General features: G+C 39.6%; 2 protein-coding genes and 1 long non-coding RNA gene across 4 annotated transcripts; 1 reads left to right on the top strand and 2 right to left on the bottom strand.

Moving 5' to 3' along the window:
* The first annotated feature begins 24 nt into the window (after window positions 1–24).
* RBM48 (RNA binding motif protein 48) lies at window positions 25–8,087 on the top strand. 2 transcript variants are annotated; one of them, XM_035253874.3, is made up of 5 exons: window positions 25–56; window positions 722–912; window positions 3,069–3,214; window positions 5,066–5,634; window positions 7,522–8,087. In XM_035253874.3, the coding sequence occupies exons 1-5, from the start codon at window positions 27–29 to the stop codon at window positions 7,606–7,608; spliced, it is 1,023 nt and encodes a 340-aa protein (XP_035109765.1). In that variant the 5' UTR covers window positions 25–26; the 3' UTR covers window positions 7,609–8,087. The 2 variants fall into 2 exon arrangements, with proteins under 2 accessions (XP_035109765.1, XP_003733649.2); XM_003733601.6 differs by having other exon boundaries at window positions 43–172.
* Window positions 6,668–16,320, bottom strand: LOC144578368 (uncharacterized). Its single transcript, XR_013523947.1, has 3 exons — window positions 16,188–16,320; window positions 10,245–10,348; window positions 6,668–6,796 (listed from the first exon to the last, which is right to left on the bottom strand). It is a non-coding gene; the product is annotated as an uncharacterized LOC144578368 (long non-coding RNA).
* A 199-nt stretch (window positions 16,321–16,519) lies between these two features.
* LOC144578367 (calaxin-like) lies at window positions 16,520–25,390 on the bottom strand. Its single transcript, XM_078342763.1, has 4 exons — window positions 25,066–25,390; window positions 19,355–19,459; window positions 17,146–17,294; window positions 16,520–16,651 (listed from the first exon to the last, which is right to left on the bottom strand). The coding sequence occupies exons 1-4, from the start codon at window positions 25,244–25,246 to the stop codon at window positions 16,631–16,633; spliced, it is 456 nt and encodes a 151-aa protein (XP_078198889.1). The 5' UTR covers window positions 25,247–25,390; the 3' UTR covers window positions 16,520–16,630.
* Window positions 25,391–27,629: the final 2,239 nt, after the last annotated feature.

Genomic DNA, 27,629 nt, shown 5'->3' with positions numbered 1-27,629 from the left:
GGGGAAAAGGGAGCTCAGCAGGGCGGATGTTGTCCTCCCTGCGAGGATCAAAGCAGGCAAGATGGCGTCGAGCGGTGGGGAGTTAGGGAATGTATTTGACCACCACGTCCAGCGGGCGGTATGCGACACGCGGGCCAAATATCGGGAGGGACGACGGCCTCGTGCTGTCAAGGTAAAGTGATTTTGGTTTCATTCGCTCTCTTCGGTAGCTTTATATGAGTGCTAGCGCCATATAGCCAGTCTACAGAAATAAGGGCAGGACAAGGCTGCTGTCAGATCCCTCTCTCTTTAGAGCTAGCGTGAAGAACCTTGCTTGGGTCAGTTATCAAAGATTCTCACGATCCTTTTGGTCAACTATTAGAACAGCACCTCCACGAGAGTAAGGCTTGGTTTTAGTCATTGGATCTTCTGTATTTACAGTACTACTTGGCACAAGGTAAGCGCTCAGTGAATACTCGTTGAGTGATTGTTCCCGGTGAATTCTACCGACTCAATTTCTGGAAAAAAATGTCGACTGAAGGTAGTCTGTTATATGCCTTTGTTAGGTACCCTCTCACATGGGCTGTTACTCTTTATGCAGAGGGAATGAGAGACATTTTATTTTGTGTTTGGGTTGAACAGATTATTTCTTGTTTTGAAAGCGCTGTTTAAAAAAAAATAGAGGCAGATTCGTCCTAGGTTTATTTGCGAGATACATTTAACGACTCTGCATTTCTTTCAGGTATATACAATCAATTTGGAATCTCAGTACTTACTAATACAAGGAGTTCCTGCTGTGGGAGCCATGAAAGAATTAGTTGAGCGATTCGCTTTATATGGTCCAATTGAACAGTATAATGCTCTAGATGAATACCCGGCAGAAGACTTTACTGAAGTTTATCTTATTAAATTTGTGAACTTACAAAGTGCAAGGTAATGTGCAAGTTAAGCAGTGACTCATTTTCTCCATTCATATTTCTATCATTTTGGGCCCAAGTTTCCCTCATTCATACCTCATTCAATGTAATCTAGCCTATATTCCACTTATTTTCCTCTAGCCTTTTTAAAGGTATACTTTACTTGAAGCACTGTTCCCATCACATCATTCCCATGCTTAACAATTTAATGTCCTGTGGTGTGGTAGATTAAAAGTTGGGTTTGAAGTTAGGACACGGTGGCTCTCGCCTGTAATCCCACCACTTTGGGAGACTGAGGCAGGCAGATCACTTGATGTCGACAGTTCAAGACCAACCTGGCCAACATGACAGAAACCCCAGCTCTACTAAAAGTACAAAAATTAGCTGGGCGTGGTGGTTGGGACCTGTAGTCCCAGCTACTCAGGTGGCTGAGGCATGGGAATCACTTGAACCTGGGAGGTGGAGGATTGCAGTGAGCCAAGATCATGCCACAGGACTCCAGCTTAGAGTCCAAAAAGGCTGAAGTATGCAATGCCTTATCTATTTTTATGTTATAAAGCGAGGCTCTCAAAAAAAAAAAAAAAAAAAAAAGATGGGTTTGAGGCCAGGCACATGGCTCACACCTATAATCCCAGCACTTTGGGAGGTCGAGATAGGGGGATCACCTGAGGTCAGGAGTTCAAGCCCAGCCTGAGCAACATGGTGAAACCCTGACTCTACTAAATACAAAATTAGCCAAGTGTGGTTGCACAAGCCTGTGCTACTGGGAAGATTGAGGCACAAGGATCACTTGAAACCAGGAAGTGGAGGTTGTGGTGACCTGAGATCACACCACTGCACTCCAGTCTGGGCAAGAGTGAGACTGTCTCAAAAAAAAAAAAAAAAAGTTGAATTTGATCCCAGCACTTTGGAAGACCAAGGTGGACAGATTGCTTGAGCCCAGTTCAAGACCAGACTGGCCAACATGGTGAAACGCTGCCTCTACGAAAAATACAAAAATCAAGCTGAGCATGCCTGTAGTCCCAGCTACTTGGGAGGTTGAGGTGGGAGAATCAGTTGAGCCCAGGAGGCATAGGTTGCAGTGAGTTGTTTATGGGCCACTACACTTTAGCCTGGGGGACAGAGTGAGACACTGTCTCAAAAAAATAAAACAAAAAGTTGGGCTTGGAGTAAGTTTTCCAGTCCAACTGCTTACTAGCTTCATGACCTTGGACAAGTTATTTAACCAGGTTAAACCTGTTTTTCCTCTTCCATAAAATCTATATGCTAAAGGGACCTTCTTGAGGTAGTATGCTGATGAAATGAGATGATCCATATAAAGGGTTTAGCATAGTCCCTCCTGGTCAGAATACAGTAAGCATTAGCTATTGTCACTCCTTTCTGCGAATTGACTCAGTTTTTTCCAGCCTTCTATCTGATATAAGCCCTCTGCTCAAAAAAAGCTGAAGTATGCAATGCCTTATTTGAATCCTTGCTCCTCAAACGAGAGTATGAGCATGGCTAAGTTATATAATGTCCTAGTGCTTCACTTTCATTATACAGTTGTGAGGTATTAATTCAAGGGAAGCACTTATGACATTGCTTGGCATATGATAAAATCTCAACAAGTATTAATATTATCCCTGGATATAGGAGTAGTTAAATTTATTTATTGTAGTACTTGGCATATCATAGATGTTTAGTAAGTATTGACTGAATAACATTTTTATTTTCTCATTGTTATATATTTAGTATTTCCTCAGTTATTGAAGGTATTATGATTATAGTATTTTTCATCTGATTTTTAAGGCATAAATCCCATTACAGAAATACATTGTGCTGAAAAAGCTTAATTGGATATGAACTAACTCTTCAGGGCCACAGAAAAGCTCTATTTTATGACCAGAGTTTACATACCTCAGGCCAACCAGCTGGGTCCTTAGTTGCTTAAAGACTAGGGAACAAATCCAAGAGGTTTAAAGGGAAGAGAAGGCTCTAAGAGTACATACTGGATGGGTGGTATGAATACCATCCACAAACAGAGCATCTTGATTCCCAGTCCACAGGATATATACATACACATTGCAAAAGCTGGACTTTGGCTTTAGCTCCAGGTATTGTATACTAGTTAAGCTCTCATTTGTAAGTAAATCTGGATTTAAAAAAACCATGCTATCTTGTATTTCCATTCAGGACAGCCAAGAGAAAAATGGATGAACAGAGTTTTTTCGGTGGATTGCTTCATGTGTGCTATGCTCCAGAATTTGAAACAGTTGAAGAAACTAGAAAAAAACTAGCAGTGCGAAAGGCATATGTAGTAAGAACTACTAAAAATAGAGGTATGGAAAGCATATTGCTAAATGCCTTCTGTGTGTCAGGCACTCTGCCAAGTGTGTCATCATGCAGTTCCCAGTCTAGTGGGAAGAGAGGCAAGTAAATCATCACAGTATTCAGTAAGTGTAAACCACAGAGTTCTCTGCAGCGTACTACATAATCTGGGTTGAGAAGGGAGAAATATTGGTTCATAGAAGACTTCATCCAGTCTGTTAGAAGTGGCTGAATTTTGAAGGATAAGTAGACATTACTTAGAAGGGAGAGGAAAAGATGGAAAGGCAAGCCAGGCAGGATGTTTAAATGCTTAGAGGAATAAATGAGCATCATGTATTTAAGAAACTTTAACTCATACAATATAATCAAAGCCCAGAGGTTTCAGTGACAGATAAGTTTAGAATAGTGGATAGGAAGTAAATCACGAAGGGCCTTGTGTCCCTGCTAAGGAATTAAGGCTTTGACCAGAATGCAGTGGGCAGTTGTGATTTGCAGACTAATTGTCACTGCTAATCGTGGAGAAGTTCTACTTTTGACCAAGCAACCGCATAAATGCCCCACATGCCCCTTCTACCAGATAGTGGTAGAGAGAAATAAAGTGAGAAAACTCTTGGAAAACTTACTCAGAAATCTGGCAAGAGAGCTGTTGAGAATCCCCAGTCATTTGTAGACATTAATTTGTAAGATATGTAAATAGCACCAGGAAAATTTGTATATTTGTGTGGCAAAGGAAATTATAAAATATACAAAAAAAAAAAAAAAATAGAAAACGGAAAGGAAATTATAAAATATTAGTGTGGAGGAAGACCTTTGACATTATCTGACCTGTGTCCTACTTCTTGGTGAGGAAGCTGAGTCTCAGAGTTTGTGACTGGCCTATATTACTAGAGATAAATTAAGGACAAAAATAAGGATTAAAACCCAAGCTTTGGACTCCCTGTCCAGAGCTTACTTTTAAACTGCTTTAATCATCTCAATGTTAGTGGTGGCCTAGCATTATCTTCATTATTTGCTCCCCTTACCCTTAAGACCTTTTTGCCCTGCCCCCTCGGAATTAGATTCATTGTTGTTAAACTATGACTTTTTTGGCCTTGAACACTTTAGTTAAGCTCTATTTTATCTGCAGCATTCTAGCATCTACACATAATTGTATATTTGGTCTTTTCAAAAACTTCTATTAATGAAATTTCAAAACACACAGGTAGAAAAACTAAGATAACATACCTCCCGTGTATTAACATTAACTATCATCAACAGATAGCCAATTTCATCTTTACCACATCTTCCGCACCCCACTGATGTTTTAGTCTGCTTTTGGGAGAGTAAACCAGGGAAGAGGTCCTTTCCAGCCCTAGAAGTAAGCCACACATATTGCTTTCTTTAATAACTAACAAACACAGGCTAGGCAGCATGACTGGAATACTCTGAAATTGCAAAAAAAAAGGATTGTATATAATGATATGGAAAAACTATATAAGATCTACAGTGAAGTGGAAAATACAGAGGTGCAGAAGAAGTACATATTACAGGTTACCTTTTTTAGTGGGGAGAAAAAGAATGGGAGGTAGGAGGAAGCAAAGTAAGGCATATTGAACAGATAAATAAAGAACAATAGCGCTTACTTATGGGATGAAACCAGGCCCATGGAGAGCAAGGAAAGGGTGACACTTGATGCTACATATCTTTTTATCCATTTTAGGTTTTAAACCACATGAATATATTCCCTTCTCAAGAAATAGATTTTTTGGTGTAGAATTTGTTACCATTTTTAAGTGATTTTTAAAATTATATGATTCTGAATGATGCAAACAATAAACTACCTCTGTTTTCCTTTCTCTCACCTTTTAAATTGTAATAAAAAGACCATTATGTGACAAAGAAGAAATTGGTTACAGAGCATAAAGACACAGAGGATTTTAGACAAGACTTCCACTCAGAGATGTCTGGATTTTGTACAACTGCTCTGAACACTTCTGCAGGGAACTCATATCCTTATCTTCCATATTCCTGTGAATTGCCTTTATGTTATTTCTCCTCAAAATGTATGTGTTCATCTGGGAAGCATGTAGATAGAGCATCAAACTCCTCTGAGTATGGTAGAAACCATGATAAAACAATGGAGCATTATAACCACAGTGACTCTTTGCAGAAAACACAGATAAACCCTTTCAAAAACTCAGTAGACTGCCAGGGTGCACGAAAGGCTATTATTCCTTCAGAGGCAGTTGACAGATTTATGCCTAGGACAACACAACTGCAGGAGCGCAAAAGAAGACGAGAAGATGATCGTAAACTTGGAACTTTTCTTGAAACAAACCCAAGTAGTAATGAGGTTATGATTGGACCTCTGTTACCAGACATATCTAAAGTGGATATGCATGATGACTCATTGAATACAACGGCAAATTTAATTCGGAATAAACTTAAAGAGGTAAGGTTATTTTTTAAAAAAAAAACTGTTCTAAGAGACGATTTGGTTACAGGACTAACTAAATGGAGAATTATTTGTGGGAACAATAGTAATTTTTTTTTCACCTTTTAGTTTTTTGACGTGTTTTTCTACGGTTCTCTGTTGAAATAATTGAATTTGGCTCACATTTTTATTTGCTTTGATACTGTTAAGACTTGCTTAAACAATGAACATTTTATGTCACTGTAGATACAAAATATTAAAGCAGTGGTTTCAGCCATTTAAATCAATCTCTGAGAGTGGAGCCCAGACCTGCCATTTTTGTTAAAAGCTCCTTAGATAGTTCTAATATGAGCCAGAGTTAAGAAGGAAAAGTATTATAAATTATTTCTCTCAAAGTTAGAGTTATTACATTTATATAAAATTCAAAATGCTTAATTTGCTTTTGTGATAAAGAGCAATAGGTGATGAGATTTCTAAAAATTGGGCCTCCAGGTATGCATTTCAAATATAGACTTCTCAAATGATTAGGACCAGATTGTGCTGCCTAGGTAGTCTTTTTTTAAATGTCATTTACATAATCATTTTCCATTTCCTAAGCACAAATAAAGTTAACATTTGAGTTAGCTTTTGAAAGACACCTTTTTGTGGAGTGGGAGTAGGGGCTGCTGTTACAAATCATAAACTGAGGGTTATAACATTCTCTTTCATTTACTCCAAGATGCAGAAAGTACTTTTCACAGTTCTACTCATGTTTTACAATGTGATTAAGGGAGGCTAAGGTAGTATAATTTCTTATATGCACATTTTTTACATAAAAATTATTACCTGATTAAAGAGGCATTATTTAATAAAATCCATGGACACAGTTTTTGTCCTGAAGCCTTCTTTAATTTTTCAGTTTAGGCTGGGCACAGTGGCTTAACACCAATAATTTCAGCACTTTGGGAGGCTGAGGCGAGCAGATTGCTTGAGCCCAGGAGTCCAAGACCAGCCTGACCAACATGGTGAAACCCCATCTCTACCAAAAATTTACAGAAATTAGCGAGGCATGGTGGTACACTCTTTTAGTCCCAGCTACTTGGGAGGCTGAGGTGGAAGGATCACTTGAGCCTGGGAGGTGGAGGTTGCAGTGAGCCAAGATCATACCACTGCACTTCAGCCTGGGTGACAGTGTGAGACCCTGTCTCAAAAAAAAAAAAAAAAGTTTTTCAGTTTGTGCTGTCACCCTTCCTTCAGTTATGGCTGAACTGAGGCATAGACATAGATACACAGCTATTTTAGCCAGAGCTGATTACATTTTCAAGAAAAACGTGTGAAGTCCAAAATCTAGGTCCTTCTAGAAATAGTAGAACAACAAAAAAGAAATATTAAATAAAATTTACTATAGTTTCTAATATTTTCCATTTCAAATGAAGACTCTTTTACTCTGTTTTGACTTACTGTACGCTCTTTGTACATGCTTCTAATGGTGTGTTTGCTTTTCCTTTTTCACCTAGGAAATTGAGGATTATACTGCTTTCTGCTCATTTCTCTAAATGTTTCATTCCCCCCAAATCTATCAGACATTATCAATGTTTCAGGAATGCAAAACCAGGATATCTATCTGTATTCGTAAAATAACAAGTGACTTTAGATCTATAAAGGATTGTTAAAGTAGAGCATATGTTCACTTTTCTTCCTCCAATTTCTTTTTTCTTTTGAAATAGCTTTAGAAATTTTACTCTCATCAGTGTTTGAACAGAAAACTTTACTCTGTGCCTAGATCATAGGCTGTAACTTAGGCCAACTCTGCCTCAAAAGTGACGTCAAGGATTAAACTATTGGATGTAATCTTACCTCTTCTAATAACTTATTTATTCCTGCACTATAGAAACTAAGTTTTAATGATTCTTTTTTTTTAATTAGGTAATTTCATCTGTGCCAAAGCTTCCGGAGGACAAGTCAGAAAATGTTCATACAAGTCATCCACTAAAACAAAGAAGAAGAATATAGAGTACCAGCAGCAAATCAGTATTTTCTGGAAAGAGCATTTATTTTTTATTTTTAGCCTATCGTTTTAATTCTTCAAAGATTTTACTGCTGGTATTTTTTAACGCACTCTTTGTAATTTCATTCAAGCTATTTGTCTAAAGTCATTTCTTCTTTTTTTTGATCCATACTTAATGTTACAAACTATTCTTGTCATTTATAACATTACCTCTCATGTGCAGTAATTATATGTAAGTTAATTGAAGCAAATATGGAAACTTTAAAAATAAAGATAGGCGACCAGGATCTGTTTCTGATTATAATACAATTATTGAATGAGTCATTGAAACACTAGAAGTCAGGATGTTTCCGAATGCCAGAGTTTCGAAATCAAGACAATTATGTGAAGTAAAAAGTAGAACAAATCTGGCTTTAGTTAACTTTTAAGAAGAATTTGCTTGACCTGTGGCAATACAAAAATAAATCAGTATTTGTAAATTCTAGACTTCTGTTACTATTTGTGGCATAGCCTCATTTTTTCCTGTCAATGGATCACATAATTGGAAATTTCAGTATATCTAGGCTGTCTCTATTTTTCTTTTTTTATTTTTAGTAGAGACAAGGTCTCACTGTGTTACCCAGGCAGGTATTGAACTCCTGGGCTCAAGTGATCCACCCACCTCGGCCTCCCAAAGTACTGGGATTGCAGGCCTGATGCACTGCACTTGGCCAGTTTCTTTGCTGATAAAAATAACTTAAGAAGGTTCATACCATGGCGTTGTTTTCATTTCTCCCTATCTTTAATGGCCTCTTGCCTAGCAGATTGAATTTGAACATATCAGTTAATAAGGTTCCATTTCAGCTATGATGTACTGATCTAAATTTCCTAGGATGGCTCTAAGTGGAAAATGGTACTAACAGCAAGCTGCAGATAAGGAGGATAGGCCCTACTTCCATGGGAGGTAATTAGATACAGTTTTTGCTGAAATCTCAAGGTAAAGGATATATTAGAGACCTAAGCATAAAATTGGAAGAGCAAATTGCTGTCTACTTAGGCTTCTCAGACTATAAGTAAGTTGTTATGATCCCTACCTCAGGATCTTGTTAAAATACATATTCTAGTGGTGGTGGCCAGAGGTTGTGGGGAGGGAAAATGAGGAGTTATTATTTAGTAGGTATAGAATTTCAGTTTTGGAAGATGAAAAGAGCTCTAGAGATTTGTTGCATGACAAAAGTTATCTGACACTTAAGGAGAGGAGCTGCTAAATGGGTCATGTGCTTCTGAATGGGTTCCTGATAAGCCTTGTGACCTTGTGTAAGTCAGCACTCCTCATCACCACCAACATAATCATGAGGAGAGAAAGAAAGAAACCTTTGTGGTATCAAGCAGCCAAACAAAGATTCAAGTTCAGTTGGTTTTGGGTGGGGCCTGAGATTCTGCATTTTTCCCAAGTTCCTAGGTGCTGCCAATGCTCCTGGTGCACAGACCATGCTTTGAATAGTAAGGCTCTAGATAACTGGGCTACACATGAACTCTGGGAGCAACTGAAGAACTGTTGGCTGTTCCATCCTAAGTTGTTACTCTCTTCTAGTCCATTATGCTATATACTGTTTTCACCCATCTCTTTTCAGATTGGAAGCCTGCCTTTTATACATTGCCTTTTACCACACGTTTCCAGAAAGTTAAAATGTGGGGTAGAGGGAATAAACCACAGGGGGACAAATAGAGAGATGAGTTGAGATGGATAAGAATAGCTTAATAACTTGCAAGTTAATTTACAAAATTTCCAGATAGGTTATTATTTCAGGCATGGTGGCTCACACCTGTAGTCCCAGAACTTTGGGAGGTCAAGGTGGGAGGATCACTTGAGGTCAAGCGTTCGAGACCAGCCTGGCCAACATGACGAAAACCCCATCTCTACAAAAAATACAAAAAAGTAGCCAGGCGTGATGGTAAATGCCTATAATCCCAGCTACTCAGGAGGCTGACGCATGAGAATCACTTGAACCCGGGAGGCAGAGGTCGCAGTGACCTGAGATTGTACCACTGCACTCCAGTATGGGCAATAGAGGAAGACTCTGTCTCAAAAAAGAAAAAAAAAGTGTTTTTGTATACCAGTGTTTGAAAAGTACAGTTGATAAAGGAAGAATATGTAAGGCCAAATCAATTATTAGATTGACAATTATTTGACACTTGCAGCTCAGAAAACTTTTGTCAGATGCATACATGAAAAACCTTTATAAGCATAAAGTACTCCATGTCTCCAAAATTTTAAAAACATTGACATTAATGGGGTTGAAAGGGATCAACTGTTCTAGTAGTTTGTGGTATACTTGCTGAAACGCTTCATTCAGTGTTTTATTCCTTAAGCCAATATACCCTAGATTTGGATTGGGAAATACACCATACTTACAGGAAACAGGAATTGTGTGTTGCTAAAGAGGTTAAAAGCTCAATGAAAGTCTTGAATATAGTTGCTGAAATAATCATGAATGTCTTCTTGGGGCCCAAATGCCAGGATGGGGCTGAACTCTCAATAATTGCCTTAACGTCAGCAGTGGCTGCAGCCCAACAGGGGAGGGTGTCTAGCAAGTATTACTTTCTGGCCCTTTAAAATTTTTTCTGAATCTATTTGGGCTGCTGGCACTAGTAACTATACCTTTGTTCTGGTAAACATGGTCCAAACACCTCCAACAGAAGTCTGTCTTCTCTTACTGCTTTTTCAAAGTCTGCAAGCGATATCTTGCCATCATTGTCATAATCCTAGAGAGGAGATATTTCTTGATAAATGCTTGTTTTAAATTTTGCATGGAAAATAGCTCTCTAGACTAAAAAAAATTTTACCAAGTAAAAGCTGTCACACTTCTGTAGACTCTCTACATAAATAAAAAATTATTTAGAGTCCCCTTATTTTTATTATTCTAATAGGCATACCTGAGTCACCTTAGATACATAAAATGTAGCCGTGCTCCTAAAACACTTACACTCTAATTGGAGAAATAAGGTAAAAATTAGGGGAAGTTCATTATTTTTCTTTCTTTCTTTTTTTTAATCTAACGCTGATTAAACATCTCAGGAGGGGAGTTCATTATTATATGGCTACTTTATGATAAAAATAAGTACAATAGGGTAATGATTTTCAAGCTTTTTTTTTTTTTTTTTTGTAGAATTTGCTCCACAAAGGCTCTCTTACTTGGGAGCCCACCAGGTAAAAAGGGTAACAGTGAAGTTGCTCTGTTAAGGAGCAAGGCACTGGGAGTTATTATGGCAGTAACAGTTCTGAAGAAGACTTGGAGACCACTGCTGAACCTTTAAGGATGGTTGGGATCTGGATAGGTAGAGAGGTATGAGGAGGAAGTGCAGAAGAGTGGCCCACCCGAATTAAGACAGCAAATGAGTATAAATTAAGAAGACAAAGCTGCCTGGAGTGAAGAAGCATTCATGACAGGGATCATGAAAGATTAAGTATGTTGTACAGGAGTAGGGAGTAAACATAGCATGTGTAGAGATTATGAATGCCTTTAAGCACTTGATTGAATTGGTTTCAACAGGTTCTTGTTTTTTTCATTTATGGGCACAATTACATCAGGGCTGCTGAGAGTCTAATCTATAGAAAAATTTGAGTAATTATTAAAATTTACTCCATTAATTTTCTTTCAAAGGAGAGGTCCTAGCTAGCAATTAGAGAAGAGAGAAATAAAGGGGATCCAAATTAGGAAGAAATAAAATTATCCTTGTTTGTAAATGATATAATCTTACATTTGGAAAAACCTAAAGACTTCACCAAAAAACACTGGAACTGACAAATTCAGTAATGTGGTATATAAAATCAACATAGCATTTCAACATAGCAAAAATCAGTAGCATTTCTATATGTCAACATTCTGAAAAAGAAGAAAAGTAATCCCATTTACAATAGCCATACATAAAATTAAATGCCTAGGAATTAACCTAAGAAATAAAAGAGCTCTACAATGAAAACTATAAGATACTAATGAAAGAAACTGAAAAGGAAACCCAAAAAAATGAAAAGATATTCCACGTTCATGAATTGGAAGAATCAATATTGTTAAAATGTCCATACTACCCAAAGCAATCTACAAATTCAATGTAATCTTCACAGAAATAGAAAAAACAATGCCAAAATTTATATGCAACCACAGAAGACCCAGAATAACCAAAGCTATCCTGAACAAAGAACAAAACTGGTGGAATCATGTTACGTAACTTCAAATTATATACTACAATGCTATAGTAATCAAAACAGCATGGTACTGACATAAAAACACACACATAGAGCAATGGAACAGAATAGAGAACTGAGAAACAAATCCTTACATCTACAGTGAACTCATTTTTGGCAAAAGTATCAAAAACATGTTAGGGAAAAGACAATCTCTTCAGTAAAGGGTGCTGGGAAAACTAGATATCCATATGCAGAAGAATGAAACTAGACCCCTACCTCTCACCATATACAAAAATTAAGTCAAAATGGATTAAATACATAAATGTAAGACCTCAAACTATGAAACTACTACAAGAAAACATCAAGAGAAACTCTCCAGGACATTGATTGATCTGGGTGAAGACTTCTCACAAGCACAGGCAACCAAAGCAAAAGTGGACAAATTGGATCACATCAAGTTCAAAAACTTCTTCACAGCAAATCAACAAAGTGAAGAGAAAACCCATAGAATGGGAAAAAATATTAATATTTGCAAACTATCCAACTGACAAGGGATTAATAACCAGAATATATAAGGAGTTCAAACAACTCTATAGGAAAAAAATCTAATAATAAAATTTAAAAATGGGCAGAAGACCTGACATTTCTCAAACGAAAATGTAGAAATGTCAAACAGGTATATGAAAAGATACTCAACATTCATTGATCATCAGAGAAATGCAAATCAAAACTACAATGAGATATCATTTCACCCCAATTAAAATGGCTTCTATCCCAAAGTCAGGCAATAACAAATGCTACCAGGGATGTGGAGAAAAGGGAACCCTCGTCAACTGTAGGTGGGAAGTTAAATTAGTACAACAACCATGGAGAATAGTTTGGAGGTTCCTCAAAACTGGACATGGTGGCTCACATCAAACCTAGCAATTTTGGAGGCAGAGGCAGGAGGATCGCTTGAATCTAGAAGTTCAAGACCAGCCTGGACAACATAGTAAGACTCTCTCTAAAAAAAGAAATTTAAAAAACTAGCTGGGTATGGTGGCACATACCTGTAGTCCCAGCTGCTTGAAAGGCTGAGGCAGGCTTGAAAGGCTTGCGCACAGGAGGTCATGACTGCAGTGAGCTGTGATCATGCCACTGCACTCTAGCCTAGGTGACAGAGTGAGGCCTTGTCTCAAAAAACTAAAAATAGAGCTACCATATAATCCACCAATTCCATTGCTTGGTATGTACCTAAAAGAAATCAGGATATCGAAGAGACAGCTGCACTCCCATGCTTATTGCAGTATCACTCACAATAGCCAAGACTTTTAGGAAACAATGTGTCTATCAACAGGTGAATAGATTTAAAAAAAAAATGTGGCCGGGTGCGGTGGCTCAATCCTGTAATCCCAGCACTTTGGGAGGCAGAGGTGGGCAGATCACCTGAGGTCAGGAGTTTGAGACCAGCCTGGCCAACATGGTAAAACCCCATCTCTACTAAAAAAACGAAAATTAGCTGGGTGTGGTAGCGGGTGCCTGTAATCCTAGCTACTCAGGAGGCTGAGGCAGGAGAATTGCTTGAACTGAGGAGGCAGAGGCTGCCTTGAGCCAAGATTGTGCCGCCTGGGCAACAAGAGCAAAACTCAGTCTCAGAAAAAAAAATATGGTACATATATATATAATGGAGTACTCTTCAGCCATGAAAAAGAATGAGATCCTGTTGTTTGCAACAACATGGATAGAACTATAAGCCATTATGTTAAGTGAAATAAGCCAGACACAGAAAGACAAACTTCACATGTTCTCACTTATTTGTGGGAGTTAAAATTAAAACAATTGTACTTATGGACACAGAGAGTAGAATGATGGTTACCAGAGGCTGGAAAGGGGAGTAGAGGTGTTGGGGGGAGGTGGGGATGGTTAACAGGTACAAAAATGGGAAGAATAAGAGGACCTAGTATTTGATAGCACAACAGGATGACCATAGTCAATAATCATTTCACTGTACATTTAAAAATAACTAAAAGAGGCAGGTGCAGTGGCTCACACCTGTAATCCTAGCACTTTGGAAGGCCAAGGTGGATGGATCACTTGTGGTCAGAAGTTCAAGACCAGCCTGGCCAACATGATGAAACCCTATCTCTATTAAAAATACAAAAATTAAGCTGGCCATCTAATTTTTGGCACCTGTAATCCCAACTACTAGGGAGGCTGAGGCAGGAGAATCCCTTGTACCCGGGAGGCGGAGATTGTGGTGAGCATTGTAGGGATGGCACCATTGCACTCCAGCCTGGGCAACAGAGTGATACTCCTTCTCAAAAAAAGAAAAAACATAATATTAATAATAACTAAAAGAGTATAATTGGAGTGTTTGTAACACAAAGGATAAATGCTTGAGAGAATGGATACCCCATTTACCATGATGTGATTATTATGCATTACATGCCTATATCAAAGTATCTCATATACCCCATAAATATATATACCTACTATGTACCCACAAAAATTAAAAATGAAAAAAATTGATACCAAGAAAAGGGTGTGTATAGTATTGGGAGCATACTGTCTCTCAAGAATGAATCTACCCTCAGCCTTAACAGGCCTAGTGAGTGTATTTCCAAAAGAAGAGGATACTTTGGAGATTGCATTAGCTAGATCTGAGACTGCAAAACCTCCCACCATCTGTTTCCTTCCTGAACTCCAAGGTAATATAGGTGAACTGGGCCCGGGCTGCCTTAGATTCACAAAACCTCACTGGTAACCAGCTTAGGATCAAAGAAAGAATAGGGTAGAAATCACCATGACCATAGTAAAATAATTACCTTAAACTTTTTTTTTTTTTAGACAGAGTCTCACTCTGTCACCCAAGCTGGAGTGCAGTAGCATGATCCTGGTTCATTGCAACCTCCATTTCCTGGGTTCAAGCTGGGATTACAGGTGCACACTGCCACGTCTGGCTAATTTTTATATTTTCGGTAGACATGAGGTTTCACCATGTTGGCCAGGCTGGTCTTGAACTCCAGACCTCCAGTGATCTGGCCATCTCAGCCTCCCAAGGTGCTGGGATGACAGGCATGAGCCACTGCACTCAGCCAATAATTACCTTGGGTTTTATTGAGAGATGAATTATGCACCTCATTTTCTAGGGTTACCTTGGGTAAAGTTTTCTGTATTTCAGTTTTCTCATGTGCAAAATGGAGATAATATTTTCTACCTCATAGTAATGGCAACAGGAATCCATCTGGAGCGGCCACTGCAAAGGTGCCAACTGCAGCAAGGAGGCGTGGCTGGGGCTATGCACTCCACATAGCAGGCAGGAGCCCTACCCTCCTGGGCACAGCTGTAGCCACCCAAGCCACAGCTGCAGACCCAGGCATCTCTGCACTCTTAGGGACTGGGAAGGATCCCATTCCCTCCACAGGCTTGGAGGTGCCTGCTCCCAGTGCCTACTCTGCAGGCTTGTGAGCGCCTGCTGCCACTTTGTGGACTCTCCCTGCTGACTTGGCCCCTCTGGACTTTGGACACTAACTAGCATTGGAGGGAGGCTGAGGGGGTGCTGAAGGCAGCTCAGCGCTGGCTTGTAGGCACCCGTTGGCACAAACAACCTGAGCGCCATGAACAGCAGCAGGAGGCAGACAGGATCAGGGGTATAAAGGGGCGGGTGCCCAATTAAACCCCACCTTCAAGCTGGGGAAGGCCTGGACCAGAGTGGGAACTTACGGTACTTTTTCTGGGCTGCTCATAACTAACATTGGACCAATCAGCACACACTTCTTCCCCTGTGATGCTCATAAAAACCCTGAGACTCAGCCAGACTCAAGGAGACAAGGAGATGACTTGCTTGTGGAGAGGAGCTACCCAATTCAGGGTCTCCCCTCTGCTGAGAGCTGAACATTCAATGGTACATCTTGCCTGTGGAGAGGAGCTACCCACTGCAGGTCTCCTCTGAGCTGTTCTGTTACTCAGTAAAACTCCTCTTTGCCTTGCTCACCCTCCACTCGTTTGCATACTTCATTCTTCTTGGATGCAGGACAAAAACGGGATTTGCTGAATGGTAGGGCTAAAAGAGCTGTAACACAAACAGGGCTGAAACATGCCGCTTGCTCACCATGTTGTGGGTGACAAGGAGAGAAGAAAGAAGGAGAGACGAACTGTGGCCCTTCAGAGAGCCCAGACCTAGGAGCTCCCCAAGCCAGGGATGTGACACCCTCTTTGGGGATCTGCAGTTCCTGGTATCTCCAAGCTTCTGGCCACTACCACATTCCCTGGTGCCAACTGTGGAAGCTGCTTGCAGTATACCTGGTCCAGCTGCAGCCTCACAGAGAGCTAGTGCCTGTGCTGGCACCTGGAGTTGCCCACCCCACCACAGCCAGTGTCTGTGTGCAGTGGCTGGACCCCATGGTCACTCACTCACACACCCTTTGTCTGACTCACCCTTAGCAGGCATGGGATCCAGGCCAGTAGCATAAGCCAAGCACAGCCTGCCAGGCCGTCGGTAGAATTCCAGTGGGCGCGAGTAAAACTTAGACAAAGGTGCCACTAGCCACAGAAGTTTCTGGCTGGCAAAGTGATACCCGAAGAATCCCATGACAATAAGTTTGTGTTGAAGATACAGTGAATTCATGGCCGAGTGCGGCGGCTCACACCTGTAATCCCAGCACTTTGGGAGGCTGAGGTGGGCGGATCATGAGGTCAGGAGTTTGAGACCAGCCTGGACAACATGGTGAAACCCTGTCTCTACTAAAAATATAAAAATTAGCCAGGCGTGGTGGCACATGCCTGTAATTTAAGTTACTCAGGAGACTGAGACAGAAGAATCACTTAAACTCAGGAAGCAGAGGTTGCAGTGAGCTGAGATCGCACCATTGAGATCCAGCCTAGGTGACAAGAGTGAGAATCTGTCTCAAAATAAAATAAAATAAAATAAAACATAAAATGAATTTCACACATTAAAGCTTCCTGAAGAGACTCGCATTTAAAAAGCACTCTATAGGGGTCAACTATTTTTATCATTATGTTATTGTATTATAATGAATATTTAGATGGATTGGAGGAGTTAGGTCATAAAGACAAAATAGAGCAGCATTCAATTGTACATGTACTGCATCTGCTCTCCCCTGAAACTAATGAGGTTTTACTGATAGTAAAAGTTTTTAAAATAATAAAATAAATATCCATTTTGTATAGTGATTCATTTAGTGCCCAGCTATTCTACAAATATTTATTGAGGGCCACTATCAGCCAGGCATTGTTCTAGACAATAGATAGGTCAGAGAACAAACAAAAACTCCTGCACTCATAAAGGATGCATTCATTACCAAGAAAAGAAATCATTTCCTTAGCTTTATCTAATATCTATTTGATTGAATATAATTCATTGCAGTTTTCTTACCATTTTCTTCAGTGTTAAATCTACCAGTTCTTTTATTGCTTCATCAGTATCTTCTTCAGAAGACTGTTGGTGTAGACTGTTCTTCAACATGTCAAACATTTGCTCTTGAGAAATGTAACCATCTCCATTCAAATAAACTTCAAAACAGACTTTTTAAAGCAAAAGAAGTTAAAAGATTTAAACAGCAGTTATTATGTCATTAGTCTTCTCTTTAGTTATTTCAATTTATGAAACTAAAAGATAAAAACAATTTACATTCCATACAATTACTAATTTAATCCATTATATGGTAGAGATAATTTAGAATAAAGTACTCTTTACTGCATTTTTTTCTATCAGATTAAATATTCCTTAGGATGTGAAAATAAAAGAATAATTTCTGGATATTTATATTGAAGGTTTAAAAATGATATGAAGCTGCAATCAAGAAGCTTTGAGATAAAGTTTTTAAGCCTTCGATCATGCAAACATATATACACATACACATGTATAAACGTGTGTATCTATATTATGATTCTCTTCTTACATAGAGTGCAAAAACAAAGTACACACTTCACTGTATCCCTGGCAAAGAACATTTCTGAATATATTTGGATGGTGAATCAGGAATGTCCTTGGGATCTGCCCATCTGCACTATCCAAAATTATCAAATAACCTCTTCCTAGAGAATGCTTTCCATGACTTAGATTTTTGTAAGTACCAAACTTCACTCACTCATCCCACAAATGATCTTACTCAGGTCATTTGTGAATAAGGGAGTCCCACAGTGAAGGAGCTTTTGTGGAGTTTGTAATTCTAATTAAATGTTTTCGCAAAAGTAGGAATAAAACTCGAGAGTATCAGATTAGTTGGGTCTTTTTTTTTGAGACGGAGTTTCCGCCTCCTGGGTTCAGGCAATTCTCCTGTCTCAGCCTCCTGAGTAGCTGGGATTACAGGCACGTGCCACCATGCCCAGCTAATTTTTTTGTATTTTTAGTAGAGATGGGGGTTTCACCATGTTGACCAGGTGGTCTCGATCTCTTGACCTAGTGATCCACCCGCCTTGGCCTTCCAAAGTGCTGGGATTACAGGCTTGAGCCACCGCGCCCGGCTGCTAGTTGGGTCTTTCTGTTGAATTTCTTCAATCTATAGCAAACATGAGTTTGCAATACAACCTGATCAGAAAGTAGTATTTTCTCAAAATTAGCATATCTTTAAATGTATATGAAACATTTTTAGGAACTGAGATTAGAGAAATATTTTTTGCTAACGGGAGGCTGTTCAACCATGTATAGCTGCATTCAGTGTCATAACCATTTTCACCAAATATTAGCATTACCACAAGAATTTACATTCAGAAAACCACTTTTCACTCTTCAGTGAGACTTTTGTATAAAACACTGCAGCAAACCTAAGTGGAAACTTTTATTTATTTATCTATTTTCATTATTTTTTGAAACAGAGTCTCACTCTGTTGCCCAGGCTGGGTGCACTGGTATGATCTCAGCTCGCTGCAACCTCTGCCTCCTGGGTTCAAGCTATTCTCTTGCCTCAGCCTCTCTAATAGCTGGGATTACCGGGATGTTCAACCATGCCCAGCTACTCTTTGTATTTTCTATAGAGATGGGGTTTCACCATGTTAGCAAGGTTGGTCTCAAACTCCTGACCTCAAGTGAGCCATTGACCCAGGCCTCCCAAAGTGCTGGGATTACAGTAGTGAGCCACCGTACCCAACTGGAAACTATATTTAAAAGTTATCTTATCTCATGAAAAATTAGAGTGGGGAAAAAAAGTACAACACACAAAAACTAAAAAATTCATAAATGTCAAAGAAAAGACAAAAGAATTACCCCTACATAATACATGTTTCCTCAGAGGCAGCCTTAGAAACTCAGCCTTACCAGTTGACCAAAGTTAGCACAAGCCCTGACCCTTAGCTGCTGTTCTTAGCATGGGTTGTAAGCCTAAGACCCAACCTGGTGGTAACATTTGGGCATTCCAAAACCAGTGAAGGAAATGTTTGGGAACCCTGGGGCTGGGGACTCTTCCATGACCTTACAATTATGCCAACCATTTCATCTGCTTGTTTTTTTTTTAAGCTGTCATGAACTATTTTTTGTAAGGCTGCTATAAAGAACACTGATTTTATATTTTTAAACATTTAGGCATTCACCAAGTACAAAATTGACTATATATTACTAAGGCAGTAATCACATATAGAAATCTTACACTTCAGCTTTTCTTCAAAAGTTCCTCGAAGAAACACTGATAATCCTTTAACCCATTCTTTAATATTTATGTAGTTATCATTGTCTTTGTCAAATGCAAAAAACACTGAAAAAGAATATGTAAGTATATTGTAATTTAGGGCTATCATGTAATTCAACAGTATATAAGTATGAATAGATAGAAAAATATTTCTCCCAAATTGAGGGGGAAAAGTTTTGACACAGTCTTCTTGAAAGAATCAAAATTACTGGAAATGTGTTTTTCGCCATATTCTTAAAGAAAAGAACTCATCACTGCTTATGGAGAAGAATGTCTCCATAAGCAGTGATGAGTTTCATTTGTGATGTTTTGTACAGTTACTATGAGCCTAGAAGACACACAGTGGAGTTAATGTGATCATGTTTATTCTTTTTTTTCTCATTTTAATAATTATTCTAGCCACACATCAGCAGAAGTTATAATGTTTATTCTAAAAAAAAGTGTTACAAATTCTGTTCTAAAGAGTTTACACAATATCTAAAGGTAAATTACTAAAATAACACAATATTTTTTAATTGGAAATTTTATTCTCCTATAAAAATGTTAAAACATTATTCTTTTTGAGATGATGAATATGTTAATTATTTTGATTGTGGTGATGGTTTAGTAGGTATATACATGTGTCAAAACTTACCAAATTGTACATCTTAAAAATCTATTACTAGTCGGGCACATCCCTGTAATCCCAGCTACTCTAGAGGTAGAGGCATGAGAATTGCTTGAACCTGGGAGGTGGAAGTTGCAGTGAGCTGAGACTGCACCACTGCACTCCAGCCTGTGCAACAGAAGGAGACTGCCTGAAAAGAAAAAAAGATACTGCTAGCTTACTTAGCTCATTATTGGTTATTTCTTTTTTTTTTTTTTGAGATGGAGTTTTGCTCTTGTCACTCAGGCTGGAGTGCAATGGCAAAATCTTGGCTCACTGCAACCTCCACCTCCCAGGCTCAAGCAATTCTCCTGCCTGAGCCTCCCAAGTAGCTGGGATTACAGGCCTGTGCCACCATGCCTCACTCATTTTTTATTTTAGGTAGAGACAGGGTTTCACCATGTTGGTCAGGCTGATCTAACTCCTGACCTCAGGTGATCCACTTGCCTTGGCCTCCCAAAGTGCTGGGATTACTGGCATTAGCCAGCGTGCCTGGCCCTACTGGTTATTTCTCAAAGCTGTACAGGTATGAGATATGAAATTCTGAGTGAGTTTGTATTGAAAACCATCCTCACAATCAAACCAGTAATGTTTGCAGCCTACACTTCTGGAATTATGCCTTCTAGTTTGGAGTTAAAAAAATTCAAAGTCTTTCATGAAAATGGAATTTGTGTATGTTTGCTGTTTCAGATTGGCTCTTTTTAGTCTCTTATGACTTCTTACCCCTATTCATCAACATATCATCAGTCATTCCAAATACACTGTACGGGATTCCTCGAAATGTGTTATGATCTAGCCCAATGTTACCAAATCTTCCACCAGCTCTTCCTACCGAGCTGTAGAAGAGTCTCATGAGACACTCTAGCTCACTTTTTTGACTGTAAAATGAAAAGAGAAATAAATACAACTTAATCACTGAGTTATTCAATCCAAATAAATATGGTCAGAAGATTAACATTTATCGTACAGGAGCAGTGGTTCTTATGGTATCATTTTTGGACCATTTGTATGAGAATTAACCCCCTTTCCACTGTCCCATGCTTGCAGTTTCCCAGAACTTGCCCTAGATCTGCTAAACCAGAACTGTTAACAGCAAGCCCAGGAATTAGCTTTTGAACAAGAGCTCAACTTCTATGCCCCAGGAGCTGAGAATCTTTGGGTTTGGCCACTGAAAATTTTGGAACAGGAGAGGGGCATAACAGTACAAGTGGTTTAGGAAAATCCATCTGGTGAAGCAGTATTGAAGTAGGAAAGCTGGAAGCATGGAAGCCAGGCTTGGAGGGATAGTGTTTGGGATAGGGAGGTGGAAATAAAGATAGAAAGCTGGGGAGGGAGCCTGAGATGCTACATAAACTGTCAGTTTTTGTGACTTATCAGATCTGCAGTGTTCAAATGGAAATATTTAAATATGCACATACCTGGTTCTCACTCCAGACTCAGTAAAATGCTATTCTGAAGAAGCGCACAAGCATCTGATGCACTATCAGGACTGAGAACCAATGGGTGAGACTTTGTGGGCTGGGGACCCAAGACTTAATAAGCCACTGGGTTCCACTTCCATTTCTTATCCTAAATAGCTGAGGGACTTACACGAGTCATACAGCTTCTTTATGTCTTGCTGCCCTCATCTATAACACTTAGTGATCTCTCAGATTCCTTCAGTCTCTAAAAGCATAAAATGTAATCCTTTTTTTTTTTTTTTTTTTTAAGAGACAGGGTCTCTCTCTGTCTCCCAGGCTGGAGTGCAGCAGTGAAATCATAGCCCACTTGCAGTCTTGAATTCCTGGGCTCAAGGGATCCTCCTGCCTCAGCCTCTTGAGTAGCATGGTGTACACCACCATGTCTGGCTAATTTTAATTAAAAATTTTTTTTTCATTTCAATAGTTTTTGAGGTACATATGGTTTTTGGTTACATGAATATGTTCTTTAGTGGTGATCTCTGATATTCTGGTGTATTCGTCACCTGGGCAGTGTACAGTGTACCCAGTATGTAGTCTTTTATCCCTCACCCACCTCCCACCCTTCCCACAGAGTCCTTGAAGTCCGTGGTATCATTCTTATGTGTTTGCATCCTCATAGCTTAGCTCCCACTTATGAGAACATGCAATATTTGGTTCTCCATTCCTGGGTTATTCACTTTGAATAACAGCCTCCAGCTCCACCCAAGTTGCTCCATCCAAAGGCCACTAACTTTTAAATTTTTAGTAGAGATGAACTCACACTATGTTGACCAGGCTGGTCTCAAAACTCCTGGGCCTCCAAAAGTGCTGGGATTACAGGTGCGAGCCACTGTGCCCGGCCTGGAAGTAGATTTTTTTTTTTTTTTGAGGTGGAGTCTCGCTCTGTCACCCAGGCTGGAGAGCAGGGGCATGATCTCAGCTCACTGCAACCTCTGCCTCCCGAATTCAAGTGATTCTCCTATCTCAGCCTCCTGAGTAGCTGGGATTACAGGTGCCTGCCACCATACCTGGCTAATTTTTATATTTTTAGTCGAGATGAGGCTTCACCATGTTGTCCAGGTTGGTCTTGAGCTCCTGACCTAAAGTGATCCACCCACCTCAGCCTCCCAAAGTGCTAGGATTACAGGCATGAGCCACCATGCCTGGTCACCTGGCAGTAGATTCTTGAAACTACCTAATTAATGGTGAATTCTGATGAGGCTGTTTGCATTTTCCTAAAGATGATCATATCAATGTATCCCATTGAACATGCTCTTCCTGCAATGTGACTTTGATACTCCTTTCTTAGAGAGATAGGGGTCTATGTGTTCTCCTTTTAAAACTAGGGGGATTTTTGTAACTGTTTTAATCAATAGAGTACAGTGAAAATGAGGCTCAGTGATTTTCAAGGCTAGGTCATAAAACAAATGCAGCTGCTTTGAGGACAAAAACTTGGAATGTTTTTCTTATTTGGAATATGAAGAAAAAGGAAGCTCAGGTATAGATGCATTATATATAGCATATTAATGCTTGCCTGAAAGCAACCCTGCTCAACTCTGGTAGAAAGTTATTATCTGAATGGAAATGTTAGCACCAATAGTGGTGTGAAAATGGAAGTCTGAGAAAAGGGAGGTTGGAATAATAAGTCAAGAGCTGCTCTGAGTGTCAAATGTTGACAGTCATCCAAAAAAGCAATCAAATATTTTAGATACAATCTTCAGCAAGTAATAAGCTAACCTGTCCTGAATTTTATCAGTGTATCTCAGATTTCAATATATCTAAATACCTTGTACATGTGGTCAAGAAACCATTGTAAAGCCAGGCATGGTGGCCTTACCATGTAATCCTGGCACGAGGTGGGCGGATTGCTTGAGCTCAGGATTTTGAGACCAGTTGGGCAATATAATGAAACCCTATCTCTACAAAAAATACAAAAACTAGCCAAGTGTGGTGGCACATGCCTGCAGGCCCAAGCTACTAGAGAGGCTGAGGTGAAAGAATGGCTTGAGTTAGGGAGGTTGAGGGTGCAGTGTGCTGTGTTTGTGCCACTACTACAGTCCAGCCTGGGTGACAAAGTGAGACTCTGTCTAAAAAAGAAAAAAGAAAGGACACCATGGGTCATTAATGAGGATGGTGTTGAGATACTAGAAACTGATCCATTGTAGTCTGGAATAATTTTAGATTAAGAGATGCACAGATATTACGAAGAGTTCCTATATACTCTTCACCTAGTTTCTCCCTAATGCTAATGTTTTACATAACCATGGTACATTTGTCAAAACTAATGTATTAACATTGGTACACTACATTGGTTAACTATAGATTTTAAATGGATTTCCAGTTTTTACACTAACATCCTTTGTTTTAATACCAGAATTCAATCTGGGATACCATATTAGGTTGTCATGCCTCCTCCAACCTGTCTGTGATAGTTTTCAATCTTTCCTTGCTTTTCATGAATATAACAGTTTTGGATTTATTTTGTAGAATGAAATGGTCATCATTTTAAGTTTACCTGTTTTATAAATCTATTATTTTCTTTTTTTTAAGAGATGGAATCTTGCTATGTTTTCCAGGCTGGAGAGCAGTGGTGTGAGCTCATTGCAGCCTCGAACTCCTGGGCTCAAAATATCCTCCTGCTTTAACCTCCCCAGTAGCTAGGATTATAGGTGCTTGTCATCACATCTGGCTGTGTGCCTGTTTTTCTCATGATTAGACTGTGATTGTGTGTTTTGGGGAATAATACCACAGAGGTAAACTGCTGCTCTAGTCACATGTAAAGAGAAACATGATCTCAACATGATATATCACTACGGATGTTAAACTTTATCATTTGGTTAAGCTAGAGTCTGCCAGCTCTCTCCACCGTAGTTACTGTTTTTCTCTTTCCACAATATTCGTTTGAAGCTAGTCACTCAATAATGGAAATAAGCTCTACTTCCTAGAAAGTGGTATCTATACCACTATTTAGAATTCTCCCATAAGGAAGACTTTTCTCTTTTCCATTTATTTATAATTATTATTTATTTATGTATTAAGTCACATGTATTTATTTTATACTACGAGTTACACACTGCTATCGTCTGTTTGGGCCCCTCCCTGCCCCCCACCAAATTCATGGTGAAATTTTATCCCCCAACGTAATGGTATTAGGAGGGTGGCCTTTGGGAGGCAGTTAGGCCTCGTGTTCTTATAAAGTAAGAGGCCCCAGAAAGCTAGCTAGTCCCTTCCATTTCAGTGAGGACACAGCAAGGAAGTGCCGTCCATGACCCAGAAAGCAAGCAGGCCCTTCCTTACCAGACAGTGACTCTGTCTTAACCTTGGGCTTCCCAGCCTCCAGAACTGTGAGAAGTACACTTCTGTTGCTTATAAACCATCCAGTCTATGGTATTTTGTTCAGAAGCCCAAATAGACTAAGATGCCTATCAATACTATGTTACTTTGCTGCTCAAGTTGTTCCAGGTTTGGCCATTAGGAGTTTTCAGGTTGGCTCCTGTATCTTTTTAATATATCCTCATCTTTTTGCTTTTTAAACATTTCTATGAATCAAGATGTTCAGGCAGCACTGAAGTCTGGCCAGTACTTACAGCTCTTGACAGTTTCACTGATGGATTCCACCAGTTTCCTCAGAGCCTTTTGGTCCATGTCCAGTATGGCTTTAACACACACCAGACTTCCCAGGTAACCTAGCTTCAAGCCTGGGCATCCTGAGCTATCATCACTGCTTCCACAGTTCACTACTCCAATCCCTACATGGAATGTGACCATGGCAACATCCCAGCAACCAAACACAGAAAATTCTCAAGTAACTAGAAAAGTATGCAATAATGGTTGCTACCACTCCAAATATGATAATTTCATTACGGTTTCTGTGATCTAAAAATTTACTATTTTCTTTTTGAGACAGGGTCTTGCTCTGCATCACCTAGGATGCAGTGCAGTGGCGCCATCTCAGCTCAATGCAATGTCCACCTCCTGGGCTCAAGTGATCCTCCCACCTCAGCCTCCCCAGCATATGGGATTAATGGCAAGCGACATCACGCCTGGCTTATCTTTTGCATCTTTTGTAGAGATGGGGTTTTGCTATGTTGCCCAGGCTGGTCTTGAATCCCTGGGCTCAATCAATCTACTCACCCCAGCCCACCTAAGTACTGGGATTACAGTCCTGAGCCATAGTGCCCAGCCTATTTTTATTTTTTAGTCAGGGTCTTGCTGTATCACATTGCCCAGGCTGAAGTGTAGCGGCACAATCATAGCTCACTGCCGCCTCGACTTTCCAGGCTCAAGCCATCCTCCTCTTCAGCCTCCCAAGTAGTTGGGACTGCAGGCATGAGCCACGACACCCAGCTAATGTGATTAAAAAATTTATAACATTTCCAACATTTATCTTTTCTTTGGGGCTAAACACCACTTAAAGCGGTATTTGATATCATTTATACTCCTTCAGCACCAACAGAACAGTTGAAAACATATTTGAACACATTATAAGTAAGATTACAAAAACCCTAATCTTTAAGTGGAAATAATTTCCCAGGCTATCAATAGCTCCTTCAAAGATTACAACCTCCTCTCAACTCTAACCAACCACCCTTTTAGGATATCCAAACAGGCTTCAGTCTGGGAGCTTCTAGAAAAATGAAAAACTGTAAAAACTCACTTTTACCCCTCCAACTTTGATTGGACCGACTGGTAAATCCTGGCAGAGAGAACAAACATGTCATCTATGTCTGCTGGCCTTCACTGTGGTAAGGCAAGAAGATGTATTAAGAATTGTAGAGGCCGGCTGGGACTCAAGATGGCGCTGCGAGAACAACCCAGGATTGGAGCCCGCGTTGAATTCGCAAACGGGACATGGATGAATCTGGAAAACATCATCCTCAGCAAACTGACACAAGAACAGAAAATGAAACACCGCATATTCTCACTCATAGGTGGGTGATGAAAAATGAGAACACATGGACACAGAAAGGGGAGTACTAAACACTGGGGTCTATTGGGGGGAAAAGGGGAGGGCCAGTGGGAGGGGGAGGTGGGGAGGGATAGCCTGGGGAGAAATGCCAAATGTGGGTGAAGGGGAGAAGAAAAGCAAAGCACACTGCCATGTGGGTACCTACGCAACTGTCTTGCATGCTCTGCTCATGTACCCCAAAACCTATAATCCAATAAAAAATTAAAAAAAAAAAAAAAAAAGAATTGTAGAAATTCTATTTAGAAAATATAATTTAGAATTTAGGATACTACATTCTAACTTTTAAATAAAATATGAAAACAAAATTTAAAATATGGTAGGGAGAGGTAGGGGGAGGGGAACATGCAAAATAAAGAAAAAAAATTTTAAATACGGTAAAGGTTGGGCATGGTGGCTTATGCTTGTAATCTCAGCATTTTGGGAAACTGAAGTGGGAGGATTGCTTGAGCCAAGGAGTTCAAGACCAGCCTGGGCAACATCATAGGGAGATCCTATCTCTACAAAAAATTTTAAAAATTAGCCAGGTGTGGTGGTGCATGCCTGTCACAGGTTCTAGCTACTGGGAAGGCTGAAGTGGGATGCTGGCTTGAGCCCAGAAAGTCAAGAATGCAATGACCTATGATTAAACACAGTTGGGGGGAAAATAAAGTTTCCCAAAACTTTTCTTAAGCAAATAACAGAATGAGTATTCACAGATTTTAAGTTAAAAGGTGGCAATTTTTAAAAAAGTGTGAACCCTGTCAATTAAGTTTTTAATACATCTTGACTGAAGGAATGTAAATCTGTATTCTAATTAAAATAAATTCAGGACACTCTAATGGTATTTAAAACATCTATATATACTACAGGCAGCCAAAGGAATCCAAACAATTACAGAGGTAGCATGAGTATAAAGCTCATTTTTCTATCTGGACACCCACCAATTTATGGGTTATTCCAGTACCATTATCCTAGTAACACACCTTGTATTTGTACAAAATTGGTGTAAAGTTTGTCAAGAAAAAGGGTAGTTTGGAAGGGAGGAAGAAATGTTAGTAATTTGCACAGGGTAGCAACTTTGGAATAAACATAACTGATAATATTACTCTGTCAGCTGGGCACGGTGGCTCACACCTGTAATCCTAGCACTTTGGGAGGCAGAGAAGCATGGATCACTTGAGTCCAGGAGTTTGGGACTAGCCT

This window comes from Callithrix jacchus, chromosome 11 (assembly GCF_049354715.1).
Source record: "Callithrix jacchus isolate 240 chromosome 11, calJac240_pri, whole genome shotgun sequence".
Classification (NCBI taxonomy): domain Eukaryota; kingdom Metazoa; phylum Chordata; class Mammalia; order Primates; family Cebidae; genus Callithrix; species Callithrix jacchus.
The sequence above is the reverse complement of the archived record's forward strand: the minus strand, read 5'-3'. Positions and strand labels throughout refer to the sequence as shown.